The sequence below is a fragment of the Coenobita brevimanus genome, chromosome 70 (assembly GCF_032717465.1).
Source record: "Coenobita brevimanus isolate Jiangsu-jjx chromosome 70, ASM3271746v2, whole genome shotgun sequence".
Lineage (NCBI taxonomy): Eukaryota > Metazoa > Arthropoda > Malacostraca > Decapoda > Coenobitidae > Coenobita > Coenobita brevimanus.
In genome coordinates this window covers 39703683-39724584 of record NC_137023.1, presented here as the reverse complement: position 1 = coordinate 39724584, position 20902 = coordinate 39703683, and the positions used below count along the sequence as shown (strand labels likewise).

Sequence of the window (20902 nt, the reverse complement as noted above, 5' to 3'; positions counted from 1 at the left end):
AGTGAAAATGGAAAGAGCACTCACTTAAATAAAAGCTCTAAAAGGGACACTTTAGTCCTGCATAATGCCACAATGCAATGTAAAGCACGACAGTCAATTAGTATGTTGGTAATTACTACAAGTACGCTATGAATAATGGTAAAATTCATCTGTGAGACTGAAATGAAGAGTGAAAGATGAAAGTGATAGGTTATGCTTAAATATATGCCAAGTGTATGCGCCAGGTGAGTGAAGGTTTGTGTAAAGTTTGTCAGGTTCTTGGGACAGGTCACTAACTACTGATGTAAATATGAGAAAAACTGCAGATACTAATAGAATCTGATATAATTTGGATATAATACGTGGAGTAAAACAATCTCTACAAGCTTATGATGTTTCACACGTGTAGAGAAATTGTAAATTAACCCCTTCGCGCATGATGAGTCAAAATGAGTCAAAACGGTGTTAGTCTGAAGAGGAACCAATGACACACTATGATGGTCTAAAGGGATGCCGATTAGGCAATTCTGGACAAAAATATTCACCTAAAATTTTGTTTAAGAATGAAATGCATCAATATTTGGCAGGTCATAGGGGAGGGTGTCTATTTCCAGGCCAACACTCTCAAATACATGTAGTCGGCATTCAGTTTTTGGTTTGGGGAAGGGGGGTCGCATGTGATTTTTGGCAATTTACTTGAAAACTTTTGGTCGTATCAGAATTCTGACAAAACCCAATGAGAGCTTGTGAAATTCTACATGTGCTTAGCTCTTGCATTATGTGGGCAGAATCTTGTGCACTGTTGAAAAACAGTATTCTCATCTCATTTTGGTACTTTCACAGTACTTTTACTCATTAATTTTGTGTGTTTTTATTAGTTTATCGTATAATATAAACATAATGGAAAATGGTGGTATACAATTTATACCATTATAACCAATTTGTGGCAAATAAAATACATGGGAATGTTTTCCTTTGTGTGCGAGTCCTGGGAAGTAATGTTGTTTCCTCCACCTTTTGTCTATAGTTTGATCTTCCTCATACATCTAACTTCCTCATTTACTCCTTGCTTCCCTAATTTCTTCTTTCCCCATCTCCCCTACTTTCTTTCTTCACCTTCCTTCTTTTCTTTTCACATTCCTCCTGCTCTCATGGCATTTTCTCTGATCATATCGCACACACTTACAGAAAACTTACGGTGAGCGAGGGGGTTAAGTGCTTGCATGAAAATAAGCTAGTCATAACAATAAACTTGTGTGTTGTCAACTTGTTCCTCAGGTATATGAGATGTTACTTTCAGGGAATGTGTGAGAAAGGTAATGGTTAGAAAAGGAACAAAAAATAACAGTAGCAGTTAAAAAGAAAGACAAAAACAAACAAACATGATGGTCAAAAGTCTATGATGAGAAAAGAAAAGGATACACATGAAGCATTAAACAGGGAGAGTAGACAGTGTGGTGGTCAAGAGAGTGTGGCTACATAAACATACAATGACATGCTCGAGAAATACAGATGTTTGGAGAAACAACAGGGATGAATTAGAAAGTGGACAGTCAACAAAGGTGATGTATGGCATTGGTATACAAGAAAATGGAGAGCAGAAAAAGAAAGAAAAAAAAAGAAAATTCAGAAAAACAAAGTGGTATGAACAAGATAGTGAGGTAGGAGGCAGTAATGTAAGAAGAGAGAGAGGTAGACATACAAGAAGCAGAAACAGGTACTGTTACAAGAGAGGGGTAAGGAATGTTAGGGAAGTGAGGTAGGATGGGTAGAAAGAGGCAAGGTCAGAGGAGGTGTCAGAAAGAGAGCGAGACTGTCAGAAAATTAAGGTGGAGAGAAGGAGGAAAAGTAATGCTGGAGAGGTGGTCAGAATACGTATGCCAAAAGAGGATGAGGAGAGAGGTACAGCAGAATGAGATAAAGTTGCAGGAGAGAGGTAGGAAGAAAAAAATAATAAAACTGAAATGTTACAGAGTACTGGCCCTATACAAAGTAAGTAAATATTCACCACAAAATTTTAAGAGACAAAACTTTAATGGAATGATATGGTGCGGCTATGCACAAGTGATTTAAAGGTGTGAGGTCATGAAGAGAACGTGGAAGATAGCAAGACAGAGGTTTGAGGTAGCAAGATAGAGGGGTGAGTTGGGTAGCGAGCTTAAATGAGGTTGAGGCAGAGATGTGAGGCAGCAAGGAAGAGGTTAGTGATGTAGTGGTGTGAAATAATGTGACACAGTGAGGCAGAGGTGACTGATGGTGATGTAGAGGTGTAAGAAAGTGATGTGGAGGAGTGATATAGTGATGCAGATGTATGAGACAGTGAGACAGAGGTGTGACGGTGAAACAAGCAGGGGAGATAATGAGAAAGAGGTGTGAGATACAGTAGTGAAATAGAGCTGAAAGTTAGTGAAGGAAAGGTGCAAGTTAGTGAGGTAGAGGTGTGAGGAAGTAGGGCAGGGATGTGAGGTGGTGAGGTAGGGTGGCACTGACCTCCTGGGACCAGACCTCACAGACGGTGGCGCTGCTGGAGGCCTGAGCAAGGTGGAGGTAAAGGCAGTACAATCAGTAACCCAACAACACCCATCACCATGACTGTCCATACACATTCACAAATTACTCATAATTATTGTTCTTTTTATGAGATACTCCAAATCTGTAATCTATGAGCTTCACTAATTAAAAGGTTTCTCTTAAGCTTAATTTCCATGTCTGGCAGTAGCTTGGAAAAAATACAAAAAGACCTCCAATATAATGATGTCAAATTCATATTATTCAGGCTATCATCAAAGTTTTTCAACTTATGAGAGGTATTTCAGATTTAAGGGATGAGCAACAGTCACCATTATCACATTCAGTACAATGATGTCTTTCATATTTCATTCTTGCTACCTCCTGTTGATTTCATTCATCATTGGACAGCCTTCATATGGAAAAGTTTAAATCCTTCAGGACTGCTTGGCCACTTCGTGTTTTAATTCTGGCTACTGTCAATCCATTTCATTCTAGTAAGGAAAGCAATCTAAACCTTATCACATCATCATACTGAAGGATTCTTATAAATTCAAATTGCACCTGTAGACTGGTATCACCACTTTAGAACAGACTAAATGTGCCATTACTCAACTAAAATTATCATATGTGAGCATTTATTTTTCCATGCATAGCAATGGGGTGCTTTCAAAGCTAGTATTCCAGTAGATGTCACCACCACTGGGACAAACACAGTCCCCGCACTGTTTAAAAAGCAAATTTTTCTTTGTTAAATATTTACACTGTTGTGTGAAACTGTGAATCATAGTAATGTCTATCTATCTATCTATTGCCAGACACCTCAATCCCGTTTGGGGTGGCCAAAAACAAATTGCCTCCACGTCGCCCTGTCCCCCGCCATTTCACTGCCCTGCTCCCAACTCACACCCCCCTCTCTCATATACCTCTCCACCCCATCCCTCCATCTCATCCTAGGCCTCCCCCTCCCTCTTCCCCCCTCCACCTCACTCACATACACTCGCTTCGTCAGTCTCTCACCCTCCATCCTCTCCACATGGCCAAACCACCTCAGTGTGTTCCTCATAACGCTTCCTATCACATCCACATCCACACCACAATGCTCCTTTATATCCTCATTCATCAGCCTGTCTCTTCATGTGACTCCACAGGCTCCTCTTAAATAACTCATTTCCAATGCTCTCACTCTTGACTTGTGTCCTTCCAACAACGTCCAAGCTTCACTTCCATACGTTAGAGTTGGTATCACAATACTGTCATGTAGTAACTTTTTCACTTCCATGCTCACTACCCTGTTTCTTATCACTGCTTTCAAAGAACCAGCAACCTTTTTTCCCTGCTGTACCCTTTCAAGCACTTCACCCTCCAAACCTCCATCCTTACTCATCACACTACCCAAGTACTTAAACGTACTCACATTATCCAATTCCTCACCATCCAACCTCGCTGTACATTCACTGACTTCACCTCTCTCAAAGACCATCACTTTACTCTTCCCTACATTCACCTTTAGATTCCATTTCTTACACACTCTCTCAAACTCATCCACCAAGCCTTGCAGCTCCCCTTCGTCTTTACTCAACAACACCGTATCATCTGCAAACAACAGTACAGTACAGGGACTTTCCAAACACTACCCTCTGTCACCAGGGCCACTCCAACATCCACTACCCTACCTTGTACCTCTTTTATTACCCCATCCATGTACAGATTGAACAACCATGGAGACATGACACATCCCTGTTTCAACCCAACCTTCAAAGAGAAAAATTCACTTAGTTCACCATCTACACGCACTGCAGCCTTAGCACCATCATACATACTCTTCACAGCATTCAACAACTTCCCATCTACTCCATATATTCTTAATACTTTCCACAATCCTTGTCTATCCACCCTGTCATATGCTTTCTCCAAATCCATGAAAGCCGCATACAACTTCTTTCCCTTCTCTAGAAACTTTTCCACTAAAGATCTAAGAATGAATATCTGATCTACACAACCTCTTCCCTTCCTAAAGCCTCCCTGTTCTTCTCCAACTAATTCCTCTGTTCTTTCTCTAACTCTGTCAATAAGTATCCTACCATACACTTTTCCTAATATACTAAGAAGACAAATGCCCCTATGATTACCACACACTTCTTTTTCCCCTTTTCCTTTGTACAAGGGAATAATTATACCTGACTTCCAATCCTCCGGGACTCTACCTTCCTCCCAGGCCAATCTGCACATCTTCCACACCCATTCTACTACTATCTCTTCCCCATGCTTCAGCAGTTCACCACACACTCCATCAATTCCTGGGGCTTTTCCCAATTTGACTGTCTTCATTGCTTTCACAACTTCTATCCTACTGATTTCTTCCTGTCTTCTCACCTTCCTCCTTCTCCCAGCCATTCCCCAGCCACTTATACTTGCATTACTTCTGTCCTGTATGTTCAACAATTCCTTAAAGTGTTCTCTCCATCTGCTCACTTTTTCTCCCTTCTCCACTAGTAATCTACCATTTTTATCTTTCACTCCCCTACTAACCTCACTTCCACCCTGTCTTACTCTCTTCACCTCTTTCCAGAACATTTTCTTACAGTCCCTCCACTTTACACTCAAATTCCTTCCAAATTCCTCATCCACTCTCTTCTTACTCTCTCTTACTAATCTTTTCACCTCTCTCTTTCTACATATAACTCTCTCTTCCGCCTCTCAACTTCTTCCACGCCCCTATTTCTCATCCATTCATTGTATACTTTCTTCTTTTGTGCCACAGCCTGTCTCACCTCTTCAGTCCACCACGCTGTTCCTTGCACCCCCCTCCGTCTTCTCTTCCTCCCACACACCACATCACATGCTGCACATATTTCTTCTGTAAATATCCAGCACACACCTTCCACGTCCCCCATCTGCTCCAATTCATATTTGCCCAATCGTTCCTACACTTCTCTCTTATACTCTGCCTTTACCATAATATAAATAATACAAATAGAACACGTATATATATATAATGTAGCGTGAATTGTTTATATTTATCATAAATGGAAATTAAAATATCATTGATGGCACGTTGATGGCAACCCGTCATTTCAGTTGTCCTATATTATTTAATTTCTGCTACATTTAGTGCAAGTTAGGTTCTTAATACATAGTTTATTCAGACTGTAAATTACGCCTAGTGGGTATCTTGACTCATTCAGTCTCTATATGGGCAGAATTTTATTGTTGAGTAAATACTTGGACTCAACATTTTGCTCACTCCCTTCATGCATGCGCAAAAGACAGTCCAATGTTTAATTTTTTTCAAGACGGATTTGTTTTCAACACAAACGCACAAGGACTAATGCTTCAAATAAGACAATTTAGACTACTTGTGGTCTGGTTAGGTTATATAAAGTAAGGTACTGCAATTGCTTTGGAGGGTGTGAGGGGACAACACCACAGCCTTCTCAAACCGTGGCAACACGGGTCTTTTTGTGTGCATGGGTGAAGGGAGTGAGCAAAATACTGAGTCCCAGTATTTACTCAACATTAAATTTCTGCCCACACAGAGACTGAATGAGTCAAGATACCTACTAGGCATAATTTACAGTCTGAACAAACTGTGTATTAAGAACCTAACTTGCACTAAATGTAACAGAAATTAAATAATATAGGACCACTGAAATGGCGGGTTGCCATAAATGATATTTTAATTTCCGTATATAAATATAAACAATTCACGCTAGGTTACATATACGTGTTCTATTTGTATTATTTATATTACGGTATATGACATTACTATGATTCACAATTTCACACAACAGTGTAGATATTTAACAAAGAAAAATATGCTTTTTAAACAGCACGGGGACTTTGTTTGTCCCAATGGTGGTGACATCTACTGGAATACTAGGCATTTCAGAAGCACCTCATTATGTACCAACTGAGAATGCAAATCATAAATGATAAAACAGAATGGATGAAGTTTGTAATGGATTTGCACATAGAATGGGTTACACTTAGTTCCTAAATGGCTCTATTTCAAGTCCTACAACAGTTATGTTGTTGATGACTCAGTCTGTGATGAAGAGATACGAGGTCCATTTCACTTGGCACACTGCTATCTTACAGTACAGTACTTGTTTTCATTCCATTTCCATTTGCTTGACATTTCTCACCTCAAATGGAAAATGAAGAACTAACAAGATGGCAATGATGATGACGATGATGGTGATGACGATGGTGTAATTTTGTTTATATTTTGAGGCAAGACTTTTATTACAAATTAAATGTTTTCTTGGCCCTTGTGATTAGGCTACCTGAATTAGTTTTTAAAGGATGAGTGCATGAAATGGGCTGACAGCCCCTTTTCAACTCTGATATCCATTGCACCAACTCTACCTAATGATTAAATGTATCAGAAAACCCATGTAGGTGGAGGATTATGCCTGCCAGGAGAAATCAGAATCCCCAGGACTTGAATGGTAAGTCAGTGAGTGAGTGTGTGTGTGCTCCATTTCATTGGGCATACTGTTATTTAGTTCTCCCTCTATTATGCCTTTCCCTCTTCATGTTTTCTATACACTACCTTACTCATCTATGAGTGGGAAAAGCGGGTGGGATGATGATTATGATGAAGTAAATGTTTCTTGTGCAGCTTTTTATACAGGCTAAGTAGGCCAGCTGAGCATACTGTGTAGTAACCAGATATATCTATATCTATCTATCTTTCTATCTATATGTACAATATATCTATACATACCTCAAAATCATGAAACCGCAATAAAGTGGCAGTATTAGTCTACACATGTACTTTTTTTTTCATTCAAACTCTGACACCAGTATTTTCTCAATGCAATAATATAATTTGTGAATGTACTTTCATAAAGGTATTCCACTGACCCTCTGGCAGTCCTTATATGTGACGAGAAATGTTGCATGAAATAGGATAAATGTAACTAGCTGCTTACCTTTGTAGATATCACTGCTAAATCATATAGCAGAATAATTATATAGTAATAATAACACAAGAAACCTGAACAACACAGTACATCATTCGGTCCTCAGTCAAAAGGCAGCTGCCACCACATCAACAGACTCAAAATACATGTATAGTACAAGGAGTCACCTGTATTCCAGCCCTTCAAATCTCTGGCAGAATATTATTCCAGCCACTGGAATGCCAAAACTGAACTTGGGAGTTACAAGTCTTATGAAAGTGTTAGAATAAATATTCGAACATATCCTTGTGAAATACATACCAATTATACCATGAGCCCAGATACAATGAGAGGACGCTGTAGTAGTCATCCCTAATGTAACTCATGTATGTTCATTAAATCAGAGGTCTGAAGAATTACTTGGGCAAATACATACCCATTTTATAAAACTTTTCCATGCTTGACAAGAATGGGCATCAAGGATTTATTAACTGATCTGAAGAACTCATTATTTTTCAAAAATCTTCAGTCATTTAACACTACTGTGCCTTTTATATTTTGCCAAATACAGTGCTTCAACTTGTTAAATAAGTCTCTTGTTATTTAAAACTAATGTTTACTGTTGGTCAGAATAATCATTATGTAAAAAATAACAGAAATGGCCTCACACCTACTTGAAGGACATAAGAAAACAGGTAACACCCTCTACATCATTATACAAACAAGAACTGAGGACATACACAGTGCATCAGAAGCTGATAATCCTTAACAGGCAGCCATGAGCTAAGGTGATGATGACAAGAATGCTTGCAGTAAATTATCATAGTCATATAAGACACAAAAGTGGCAATATTTATCCCGTAAGCTTACTTAAGAAAGCACAATAAATAACAGCATCATAAAAATGTTACTATCTGATGACAGTCATTACATAATATACTCATATATACCTGTCATGAATTGGCTTTAAGGTGGTAAACACAACATAGTACTGAACAAGACAACAAGTCAGTTAGGTCTCCCAGTGAAATCTAACTTTAAGTGAATTACAGTACATGTTCCACTGTACAATGAAAAAAATGGCCATATTAAACGAAAACTGTTCACTAAGCAATCTGCTGTTCACTTTTGCATTAAAGTCTGTTATTATCAATCTGTGAGACAATGACAGATGATTCAGCCAAAAACATGGAAATGCAACAGCTTGTCAAAAGTAGCAAAATACACCTAAACAGACATGAAAATGTAAGTGCCGAAAAACTTGATTAAGTAAATAACAGCATACAAATAAGTAGGGCACATAAAAAGGCAAATTAGTTCATAACGATACACTGATACCCAAACAGAAGGCAATAAAAAATAATGCAAGTGTTAAAAAGTACAAAAATTCCATCACCTGTGTGTTTCCACTTCCTTCTTTAATTCATGAGACAAAAAACAGAACCAGGATATCATATCCCTAAGAAATGGGGGAAAAACTGCACAACCAACTTCAGGCACACACACACACACACACACACACACACACACATATCCATCCTCATCCCTCAAATCCATATAAACATCCACACTGACACTGCTGCACACCTACATTTTGTTTGCTAAACACCCACATCTTCACTCACAAATCCACCCACCTGATTTTGTTGTGAGGTGTCACTTTCAGTAAGGTACACACACACACACACACACACACACACACACACACACATATCCATCCTCATCCCTCAAATCCATATAAACATTCTCACTGACACTGCTGCACACCTGCATTTTGTTTGCCAAACACCCACATCTTCACTCACAAATCCACCCACCTGATTTTGTTGCGAGGTGTCACTTTCAGTAAGGTCCTTCCCAGTGGTGTTGGCTGGACTGTTGGACCGAGCATCTTGGCTACTGTGGCGGGCTCGGGCTGGTGTGGGTGGGGTGGAACTGTGGAGGTGGGCTGGGCTTCCTTGCTCACCAGACTCAACCCCAGGACCACCAACATCTGCAAAAGAATGCAGGTGTCAACAGTCATGTCTTGGATGTGACTGGAAAAATACAATCAAGTACATTACCCTTCAAAGTTCGTATACACATGCAGAGAACTTGCTTGGTTTTAGCATTATCAGTTATAAGATAACTCTGATTATGGCCAAATATTTTCATGAGATTGTACATAAATTTTGCTCTGATCACAGTTTATGGAGCAATATCTCACTCATAACAAAGCCTGGTATCCAGAAAGCTATAAAGTTTTTGTATGCATCATAGTTAGTTAATTTCAGACTGTGTTTTGCCTATACAATCAAATTTTATCATGTACCAAATACAGTACAGTATCTAGGAAACCACTCCAAAAGTGAATGTGACAAAAGTTTCAAATCTATTACGCTTGACTCTTCAGACACTGCTTCCAAGCCTTCACATCCTATTGTAAAATAAATAAATAAATAAATGAAACAAAACTTGATGAAAATTTGCGGTATTCCCACATGATAATTTGCATTAAGATTTTAAAAAATTTACAGTAACAATTTTTCTTCAAAACATTCCTTAGTGAAGAGCATGAGGTAACAAAATTAGCAAAAGAGGGTCAGCATTATAAACATTAAAAACAAAACACCAAGACACCCCAAAAGGTGAAAGGCCTAGACATACATCCACCACTGCACCTCAAGGGAAACTGAGGACTGATGGCCTTCCACAGAAAAAAGGCAAAACAACAGGGACCATAGTAATAATAAACAATGCGACACAAATGATTTTTCAAGAGCTGCAGACAATGGTGGTCTACCGAGTTATGGTCCTCCAAACCAATGTGGTCTATAAGGGTCTCACTGTAAGGGGTGGTTCGGGTTTACTGGTCATGCAACACTGCTAAGGGGCAAGCAAGTACTGTTGTCACTCTTGCCTAAACTGTCTGAACTGAGTAGCCTAGCCCTGGGTCCTAGTTCCTGTTGGAGAAATACTAGGCTGGATGATGGATGCATGAATGGAAGTGAAGGAGTGTGCTTGTATGCTCTAAGACTGCAAGTGATGAGAGGTGAAAGGGCTATGGACAAACGAAATACACTGATGAAATGCGAGTGGTGATAAGAAATTACTAACCAGTACTGTATGACGCTCTTTTACTAGACAACACAACAATCAGCTTCATACATCACTTAATCCCCTATGTTAAAGAGATCCATCCTGAGCTGTTTAGGATCATCTGAAGGTAGCTAGAATGAAATATCCCTCCTGAGCTGTTTAAGATCATCTAAAGGTAGCTAGAATGAAATTTTTATGAGTTCCTACATAGTGGAGGAATGGCTCTTTCCCTTGACATAAAATATGGTATTGGAAATTCATACGAAAATGTACAGTACTAAAAAGCTGTACATAGCGTATATACAGCACACATACACTGAAGCTCAAGCTGCGTACTATGGACGTGTTATTACAAAAACACACACCTCAACTGCAGCACATGGCACTGAGCATACACACACACACTCAGGTTTAATATAACACAGCACAACTGAAAAGCAAAAGCAAAATGGAGAGAAAGTAAACAAAATTCAGATTTTTATTACTGTGCAGTACTTAAAAAACACTACCGGTATTAATACTAAGCCATTTCATCAAAGTGCTAAATGAGACAGGTAAGTGAGAGAGACTTAAGCATACAATGATCAAAGTGGCTTTATGGATGGCAGGTGATGTGTGTGCCGGATATATCTGCTTTAAGAAGTTTGGTATGATAGCTTTTGGAAGTAGAAAGGACAGCATTTATAGTATTTATGGAAAAGTGCATAACTGAGAAGACAGGTAAGCACTGTCATGGGTTCTAGAAGAACATAAAGGATGGACAAACTGCTGAATGTCATCCATATCTTTTTGTTTTTACTCCAATTCTAGGCATGAATTAGGAAGTCTGTTCCTTAAGGTTTAGCAGTTCTCTCATGCACAAAATGATGGCACTGGAAAAAATAAGAAGTACGCTGAAGTGGGCCATAAGAAGAAAATGGAAAATGACTGACTGACTTAAAGGGCATAGAAAGAGTGGGGTGGTTAGGAAAATAAAAAGTAGACCAAGAACCATATGGATGAATAAGATTGTTCTGTTGGTCCCGTGGCCCAAAATTCATCTGGACATGAGCCCAGCAGACTGCAGGCTAGCCACTTCAGCCAGGTGCTCATTGACATCATCTGCTGAGGTTTTGCTGAAGGGCTGTCTTTGTTGAGAACATGAGATGAATGAGGTGAACAGTGTTGTGACCTGAAGGGCTGTATTATAGTGAGATACACAACAGTGGATTGTTTGTGAGTTGTTACTAATGCAAGGAAGAGTGAAGGCCACACCATACTCTGGCTATGTGTACTATGTCTCTCTGGGGAGGGTGATTTTCTGTGGGATAAATGTCTGGTGAGGGCTGATGAAGGATACTGTTTGGTTAGAGGATTTGGATGGCTGTGGTGGCTATGGAGGAGGGTATTGTTGAGGCATTCTATGTAGTGCTGGGAAGCTGTTCATGTTTTCTTCCTTTGTGGTGAGGAATGGTGAAACGTAAAGTTACAAGGGTGGAACAAATCCTGTGCTGAAGCAGTGAATTATCTAACTCTCTTGTCAATGTGGATCTTGATTGGGAGTGCTTTTGTTTCTTGGTATAACTGATCTAAATTTACAACCTCTGTATACCCTGTTATTTATCTTAAAGCTCTGCTAAGTGTGTTTTGATGCTTTACCACATTATGAGTATTAAGGGGACAGGGGCATCTTGGCTAATGTAATTTACTGTTGTTCTGACAAAATGTATTTACTAATTCGTTCAACTGCCAGAAGGTTATGCCTGTAAGTACTCTGAAGGCACTGGGTTTACAAGATGTCTTTGCACTGATGGTTTATTATGTGCTGAGAATTAGGGAATGTTCCTCTAAGGGGAGTGACTGGTTGAAGAAGATGACTGGAGTGTGTGTTTGAAATTAGTGTCTATCTGGAATGAAAAAATGAACAAAGACACAGGGAACATATAGAAAGGTGGTTATGTTGTGGGAGGATGGAGTCACTGCTGAGTAGGGAGAGAAATACTGGTACCTCAAGGTATTTTTATCAAGGCCATTCATTAAAGGATATGCCATTAAATGATAGTTATATGAATAAACTTTGCCATAATCTGTAAAACGGTACAGTGTATAAAACGGTACAGTGTATATAGTACAAAGCTGTTTTTCATAGGAAGAAAATGGTACATGAAGGACACTTTTAATAAAAATGAAAAAACAGAAGCAATATACTAATACAGTACAGTACTTAAGTCAATAAGCACACATCTCAAAGAAAGTACTGTAGTTACAAATCACTGCACTCTCTACCCAGCCAAGTCTAATAACACAGCTGGGGGACATGTAATCACACATGTTAGGCAGCAGCTCAGTAAGCCACATGTCTGGACACACCAGGTCTCATCACTCTCAAACTGTACTTAACCCTGAGTCTTGGAGTTCTGAGAGGCTTTTCCATCCTCAGAATTATTGGCACCCTCAGAATAATTGGCACCCTCAGAATTACCGGCACCCTCAGAATTACTGGCACCCTCAGAATTACCGGCACCCTCAGTATTAACGGACACCAACTCCTCCTCTACAACTAAAGGAGGACTGAGGTTCTTGCCTTCACCTTCCTCTTCTTCAGGAACATTTTCATCTGTTGTGGGCAATGTGTGTGATGTTCAACAGGTCAGTACTATTACAGGAAAAATGATAACCTACGAAAAAAATTAATAGGCAATACATAAGGAGAGACAAGGGAAAAAAAAAAATCAAGCAAAATATAAACATGGATCATCCAGACCGTGGCTATCACCTTTGTCAAATCAAACCTCCTTTCCAACTACTTGAAAAATAATCACAGGGAGCTAACTTACAATTAAAAGACCAAGAAAACCGAGAAGGCAGAATGAAAAAGGGAAATAGAATACTGTAAAGCATGAGACGACTGAGATATGACCCAAACAATATCTATCTTCCTAGCCAAACTATCAGCTGCCTATACTTCATCCTTCTCATTCCCTTTCCTTTCTTGAATATCCCAATACTTTTTATATCAAACACCCTTTTTTAATACCTATTCATTTAAAAAAAAAAAATGGAAATACTGTAATGTATGTGTACCTATCTGGAATTAATCTCTGGAATTAAGTAATCAGCAATTCTTAATTACTTCACTGCTATGACATTTTTAAAAATTTCATTCTTGCTATCTTCTAATAATTTTATTTAGCTCACCTTAGACTTCTGAAACTTAATATCAGAGGTCCTTTCTAACCTGAATTAAACTATCTGAAGGTAGTAACTGTTCTCTAAAAATAGGATGTCATTACAGTACTGTATACTGAAAGTGCTAATCTCACCAATATCTCCACAAATTCCCAGTTTTCCAATACCAGACCATCACCTCCCTCACACCCATGCACCTCAGGAAAGGTACATAAATCACCAACTTTATCCACATTAAACCTGTACTGTACATGTTAAAATTCTTTCTTCTGTTTTAAAAGACTAAAGTTGTTCAATTATCTAGTTTAGCTCTCCATGCTGGGCATAGAAAAAAACAATCCCCAACCCATCTAAAATCTATTTATTTATCAACTGACAGACACCTTAATTCGTGAAGGAGTGGCCACAAACAAATCACCTCCATATAGTACTGTTCCCAGCCATTTCCCTGCCCTGCTCCCACCTCAACCCCCCTCTCTCATATACCTCTTCACTCCACCCCTCAATCTCATCCTTGGCCTTCCCCTCCCTCTCCCCCCCTCCATCTCACTCAAATACATTCTCCTCGTCAAACTCTTGCTCTCCATCCTCTCCACATGGCCAAACCACCACAGTATATTTCCCTTAATGCTTCCTATCACGTCCACATCCACATCCACACCACAATGCTCCTTCACTTCCTCATTTGTCAGTCTGTTTCTCCATGTGACTCCACATGCCCCTCTCAAATAACTCATTTCCACTGCTCTCACTCTTGAACTGTGTCCCTCCAATAAGGTCCAAGCTTTGCTTCCACACGTTAGAGTTAGTATCACAATACTTTCGTGTAGTAACTTTTTCACTTCCATGCTCACTTCCCTGTTTCTTACAACTGCTTTCAAAGAACCACCAACCTCTCTTCCATGGTGTACCCTTTCAAGCACTTCACCCTCTAAACTTCCATTCTTACTCATCACACTACCCAAGTATTTAACTGTACTCACATAATCCATATCCTTCTCATCCAACCTCACTGTACATTCAGTGAGTTCATTTCTCTTGAAGACCATAACTTTACATTCTCATTTAGATGCCGTTTCTTACACACACTCCCAAACTCATTCACCAAGCCTTGCATCTCCCCTTCATCTTTACTTAACAACACAGTATCATCTGCAAACAGCAATACAGGGAATTTCCACACACTGCCCTCTCTCATTAGAGGTACTCCAACAATCACTGCCCTATCTTGTATCTCATTTATAACCCCATCCATATACAGACTGAACGACACATCCCTGTTTCAATCCAACCTTCGAATAGAAAAATTCACTCAGTTCACTGTTCACATGCACTCCAACCTTAGCACCCTCATAAATACTCTTCAAGGCATTCAACTTCCCATTTACTCCATATATTCTTAATACTTTCCACAATCCTTGTCTATCCACCCTGTCATATGCTTTCTCCAAATCCATGAAGACTGCATACAGCATCTTTCCCTTCTCTAGAAACTTTCCCACTAAAGACCTAAAAATGAATATCTGACCTACACAACCTCTTCCCTTCCTAAAACCTCTCATCTAAAATTCCATCCATCCATCATCCAATCCCACATCGCCCCATGAGGAGCGTAGGAGCCCGGGGCTAGGCAGTTGGTCCCGATATTTAAGATGAGAGTGATACTTTGGGTATATCACTTGCTATCTGGAGTCCATGTCTTTACCCCATCAGTTCAATGAATTTTTTTTTTTCTGCTACTTTCAAGTTATATTGTTTACAGCTTAGGGGAGAAATCAGATTATGATGGGGTTAACACTTTCTACTCCTGTCAATATAAATCATTTCTAAACAGTTAACAAAATTCTATGGAGGTAAAAATGGTGAAACAAAAAATGAGTCATTAGATGGATAGGTAGGCAGGTGCTCACTTCACCCTCCTCTCCTTCACTTTCTCTGCTATTACAGTATACTTCCTCATCCTCTCACACTGTTCCTCTTTTTGCCTCACCTTAGTCTTGTATCTTAATAGACCTGTATTCTTATTTATGTTTTCTTTCCTCTCGGTTTGTTCATTGACATTGCTCAAGTGCAAAAATGCATTACACTGAGTATTCGGCCCTTAGTTTTACTATCTAAAGTGTCTCTGCACTTGCACCTCTTGCTCTCACTAAAGCTACATGACCACAGTCCTTTCCCTCTGCTTTGCCCCATGACTTTCTTAATTCTATTTCTCAAATATGCTAATTTGATCTCATACCCTCCACCCTCTGATCTTTCCTTCCTTGTACCTACTTTTTTCTCTCTCTTTTCTTCAACTTAACATCATTCTCCTTCTTTCTATATTGCTCTTCTCTATCATGCAAAACTCCATCTCTACTATTCCCTTCTTTCTTTCTTTCCCCTTTTGATTTCCCTCCTACCTACCATTTTTTTTTTTTTTCCAGTTTCCATTTTATCTTTCATTATACTCCCTCTCTCTACTTCAATACTCTTCCTTCTCTTTTTTTCCTGCCTTTCCATTAACGTTTCCTCTTTTTTTTCTCCTTCTGACTTACTTTTCCCCCCTTCTCTCTTTTTTAGTCCTGCCTTACTTTTCCTTATTTTTTTCATAATCTTACTTTTCTTTCCTCATTCTCTTTCTTCTTCCATCTGCCCTTCTTTACTTATCTCTTATTTCTCTCTGCATTACACTTTCCACCTCTCCTTCATCCTTCCCCTATATTACTATCCCCAATGTTTTTCCCCATTCTCATATTCCCTCCCCTTTCTCCATGTCCCATCTCTCTTCATCTAACCCTGTGACTGTTGGCGATGTGAGGAGAGGAATGGGATGCGACGCGGGGACGTGGTAAGTGGGGTGCCCGAAGAGGACTGCTCGGCTGAGGAGTTGTCTGCCGCATAGTCTGTTGTGCTGTCTTGTCGCTCGACACTCACATCTGTTAGGAAAAAATGAAGTAAGAACCTCAAAAATCCATTAGGGACAATGGTAATGTGTATACAATAAAGGATATAAATGATGAAAAGAGTGGGGAATACAAAAATCTCACATGAAAGCAAGTGAAAAAAAAATAAGAAAACATTTTATATATCACTCTACCCACCAACCAGAAGATATGCAACTTATGATATACTGCATTCATGATATGTAGGGGTGAACAAGGAGAGGGCATGATGTGTCAGGATAAACATGGTAGATATCTATGGAATGCATTGAGGAATTTTATTAACCAGGTGGCACCTGTACTGAAGTGGAGCTCAAATTAATCAGCTCCACTCCTACGGATAGAAACTTAGGAAACTGTTCTCCCCTGACACTGTGGGCTATCCTTTTGCACTAAGGAAAAACTATGCTGTATATTTGAGAAGTGTAATGATTTATGAAGGTAAAATTTGAGCAGTAAAGTGGGAGGGCATGCATAGGTTTGAGCATACAGAGATATGGATGACAAGATGGATCTGATATTCATCCCTGAATTACAACTGCAAGTGGCAGAACTGCAAATAAGCCAAAGAGGTCAGCTCAGAAATGAAGGGACTGGTGATGTGATGCACTGGGGAGACTGAAATAGTTTGGACAAGTGGAAAGAAAGGAGGATGAAAGGATGATCCATCCATCATCCAGCCTTACATTGCCCCACGAGGAGCGTAGAGCCCAGGGCTAGGCAAGTTGGTCCTGACATTTAAGATGAGAGTGACCAGCCTCACTCATCTCTGAGTGGCATTATGTGAGCAATAACCCCAACCATCCCTTGGATATAAACCTTCACCGGCTCAATCCGATTGGAGTTAAAAAAGCCATAAGTGTGAAAGTGGAAGATCTGAGTGTCAGAAGGTAGACCTATCAAGAAGTGATAAGGTCCTAAATAACCTAAAGGTTGAGGGACAGAACAAAGAAGCTGCCAGAAACTGTGCAGCAGAGAAAGCTGCCATTCAGCAAACATGGCTGACACATGCAAACATGGCGAAGCCTTTCAAAACTTGACAAAATATAAGCCAACCATATATCATACCGCTACACAGCTTTCACTATATTTGTCAAAACCTGCCTGAGGGAGTGGCCAGCCTATTAACACATTAGTCTCTGAGTCACTTGTGTCCAGGAGTCATTCACTAAACAGGACAGAACTGGCCAGACTGAAGCCCCCAGAAATGATTGCAATTTCCCTAACAGGATGCACTCCAATCAGATTAAGCCAGTGAAGGTTTATATCCAAGGGATGGTTTGGGTTTATTGCTCACATAATGCCACTCAGGGATGAGTGAGGCTGGTCACTCTCATTTTAAATGTCAAGACCAACTTGCCTAGCCCCAGGCTCCTATGCTCCTCATGGGGCAATGTAGGATTGGATAATGGATGAATGGATGGACTAACTGGATGCAAGGCGATGTTTCTTAGGAATCTGTGACATACTCACAAAGATTCTAATGTCTGGAATCTTAATGCATACCTTAAGATTTTTTATGAATAGATAGCACAACTCATAAAATGAATTATTTAGGGTCACCTTAGGCCCACAGCCCTCCATGCATCATCGTCATCATCATCATCATCCGGACCTCCTTACCCACCCTAGGGCAGGGTGAGGAGTATCAATTTCCAGATGGCCCAAATCTGCCCAATCCAAAAGGCCACGCTTCCATTCACTCATTATTCAAGCTCCCGGAATCCTGACTCTATCGGATACACCAAAAACATTCACCACGTTCTGTAGCTTTACATAAATGTATCCAATTGAGTCAATCCAGACACTGCCACTTTAATGAGGAGTGCCAAATCCCTGATCATGCACTTCTCCTCACAACATTCATCCAGCCAGCTCGATCTCTTGTCAGTTCCCTAGCCTCACCGACTTCCAAACCTCTCTTCCTCATACAATCATCCACCATATCTCTCCACCTTCTCCTTGGCCTACCTCGCCTCCTCCCTCCTTCAAATTCGCTCAGATATACCTTTTTCACCACCCTATTGTAATCCATTCTCTCCACATGACTATACCATCCCAGTACACTCTCTTTGATTCTGGTGTTCCTCACTCCACATCTTTCATGAATCACATTATTTCATATCCTATCTTCTCTCTGCACTCCCCATACACTCCTCAGCAGTCCCACCTCCACTGCCCTCACTTTTGACTTTTCACTTTCATGCCACATCATACTCTCACATCCATATGTTAAAGTTGGCACCAACACTCCTTCGTGTAAGCCTCGTGCAGCTGCAACACTCAAGCCTCTGTTTCTTATGAAGGCCTTCATTGCACTAGCAACTTCCCTTCCTTGTGCCACTCGACTTTCCACTTCTTTTGTACATTTTCCTCTCTTTTTGATCTTGCACATTTTCCTCTCTTTTTGATCATTGTACCCAAGTATTTGAACTCTCTCACCAATTCCAGTTTCTCTCCATTCACTGTAACATCACACTGAAGTCATCTTCTCTCTCAATTACCATCACTTTGCTCTTTTCTTCATTTACTCTCAAGGCACGACACTCACAGACATCAGCAAAACTCTGCACTAGTCTACTAAGTTCTTGTCCAGTATCTGCAAGTAGTACTGCATCATCAGCATGCAACAAATTTGAGATATCCATCCATCATCATTCATTACTAATGCCATCCCTCTCTCCATTACTCGTGTTCTTACTTCTCTCGTCACCCCATCCATATATACACTGAACGACCATGAAAACATCATACAACCATGTCGCACACCCACACTGATCATGAACCATTCACTTACATGCCCATTTAACCTTACACATGCCTCACTCCCATCATAAAAACTCTTGATGGCACCTAGCAGCTTACCATCTACACCGTACATGCACAAAATCTTTCACAATCCTTCTATGTCTACTTTATTGTATGCTTTTTCTAGATCCATAAATGCCATAAACACCTTAAAGTTCTGCTCACAAGCCTTCTTCACTATTTGTCTCAATGCAAATATTTGATCCACACATCCTCTGCCACTCCTAAAGCCACCCTGTTCATCACTCACTAGGACTTCTGATATCTCTCTTGTTTTAAAATATTTCTTCCATATACTGTACCTTCCCTACAACACTCAATAAACTTATGCCACAAAATAATTCTGGCACCCACTTCGTTCACCTTTATTTTTGTACAGGGATACAGTCACAGCCTTTTTCCATTCTGCTGGTAAAGTTTCACTCATCTATGTCTATTTACATATCTCCAACAAGCACTTCATCCCACTCCCTCCACTACACTTAATAATCTCTGCATACACCTCATCAACCCGACCTGCTTTCCCATTTTTCAGCCGCTTCACAGTGTTCATCACCTATGCAAGTGCCACATTTCTCGGCACTGCATTCTTTCTCTGTACACCCCCAAAACCAATCATTTTAACAGTCACTTTGATCTCTTCATTCCCATTCATCAGACATTCAAAATATTCTTTTCATCTGGTTCTCACTTAGTCCCCATGGGTTAATAATGTACCACTTACACCCTACACGCTTTCACATTTCTTTCCGCTGTCACTTCTACATTTCTGTGTCTCTTTCTAGAATAACTTCCTATTTTCAGAGTTATTTGCATTCATTTTTCTTTCTAGAACATCAGATATCTATTTAACTATCTATCTATATCTATCCATCTATCCATCTATCTATCTATCTATCTATATATATATATATAAATATATATATATATATATATATATATATATAAAAGGACATTAATGGGTTAATGAATGATGTTCACACACCACCTACCAGGATGTGAATTGCTCCTGACCCCATCTAGCTGTACATCCTTTCGCCTAACCACCGTCCTCTCCTTGCTAAGTGTCCGCTGGAACTTCGTCTGTGGGTGAGAAACAAATAAATCCATCCATTATAACTTAGTGGAGGTTTCGTCCTTCTGAAGCCTACTTCCCAAAGTTCAATGGCACAAGAAATAATATTACAGCTTTTACATCCTTTCCATTGCACTTCTTTACCATCCTCATATCTTGGTGTCCTCATGTTACAACTGAGCACTCATGATGGTGTAGTAGTCATTTTAGGTCACGTTAAACTGGACAGAGTAAGTTATGAGGCCTGTCCAAAAAGAAACCAAACTTTTTAAATTGTGCACCAAATAGCAGACATAGCATGATTGCCATGGGAGCACTGTGTAGCGATGACTTTGAGCTTTAAGCACAGTACCATCCACACCTGGGATCATGTTGTGTGCCCTGTTGCCTAATTTGGGTTTTCGTGCCAAGGAGGGTCTGTGCCGCGCGATTCTGGCAAATCTGACCGAGGG

The 20902-nt window shown here is 39.8% G+C and overlaps 1 protein-coding gene across 1 annotated transcript in view; it reads right to left on the bottom strand.

Annotated features, from left to right (window-relative positions):
* Positions 1 to 20902, bottom strand: part of Mctp (multiple C2 domain and transmembrane region protein) — a 674963-nt gene that overhangs the window by 310240 nt on the left and 343821 nt on the right. Inside the window, exons 5-9 of the mRNA XM_080277510.1 lie at positions 20368 to 20458; positions 16436 to 16561; positions 11735 to 11758; positions 9215 to 9390; positions 2470 to 2511 (exon numbers count right to left, since the gene is read on the bottom strand). Of these exons, the coding sequence (XP_080133636.1) occupies positions 2470 to 2511; positions 9215 to 9390; positions 11735 to 11758; positions 16436 to 16561; positions 20368 to 20458 (459 nt within the window). The remainder of the gene's footprint in view (positions 1 to 2469; positions 2512 to 9214; positions 9391 to 11734; positions 11759 to 16435; positions 16562 to 20367; positions 20459 to 20902) is intronic.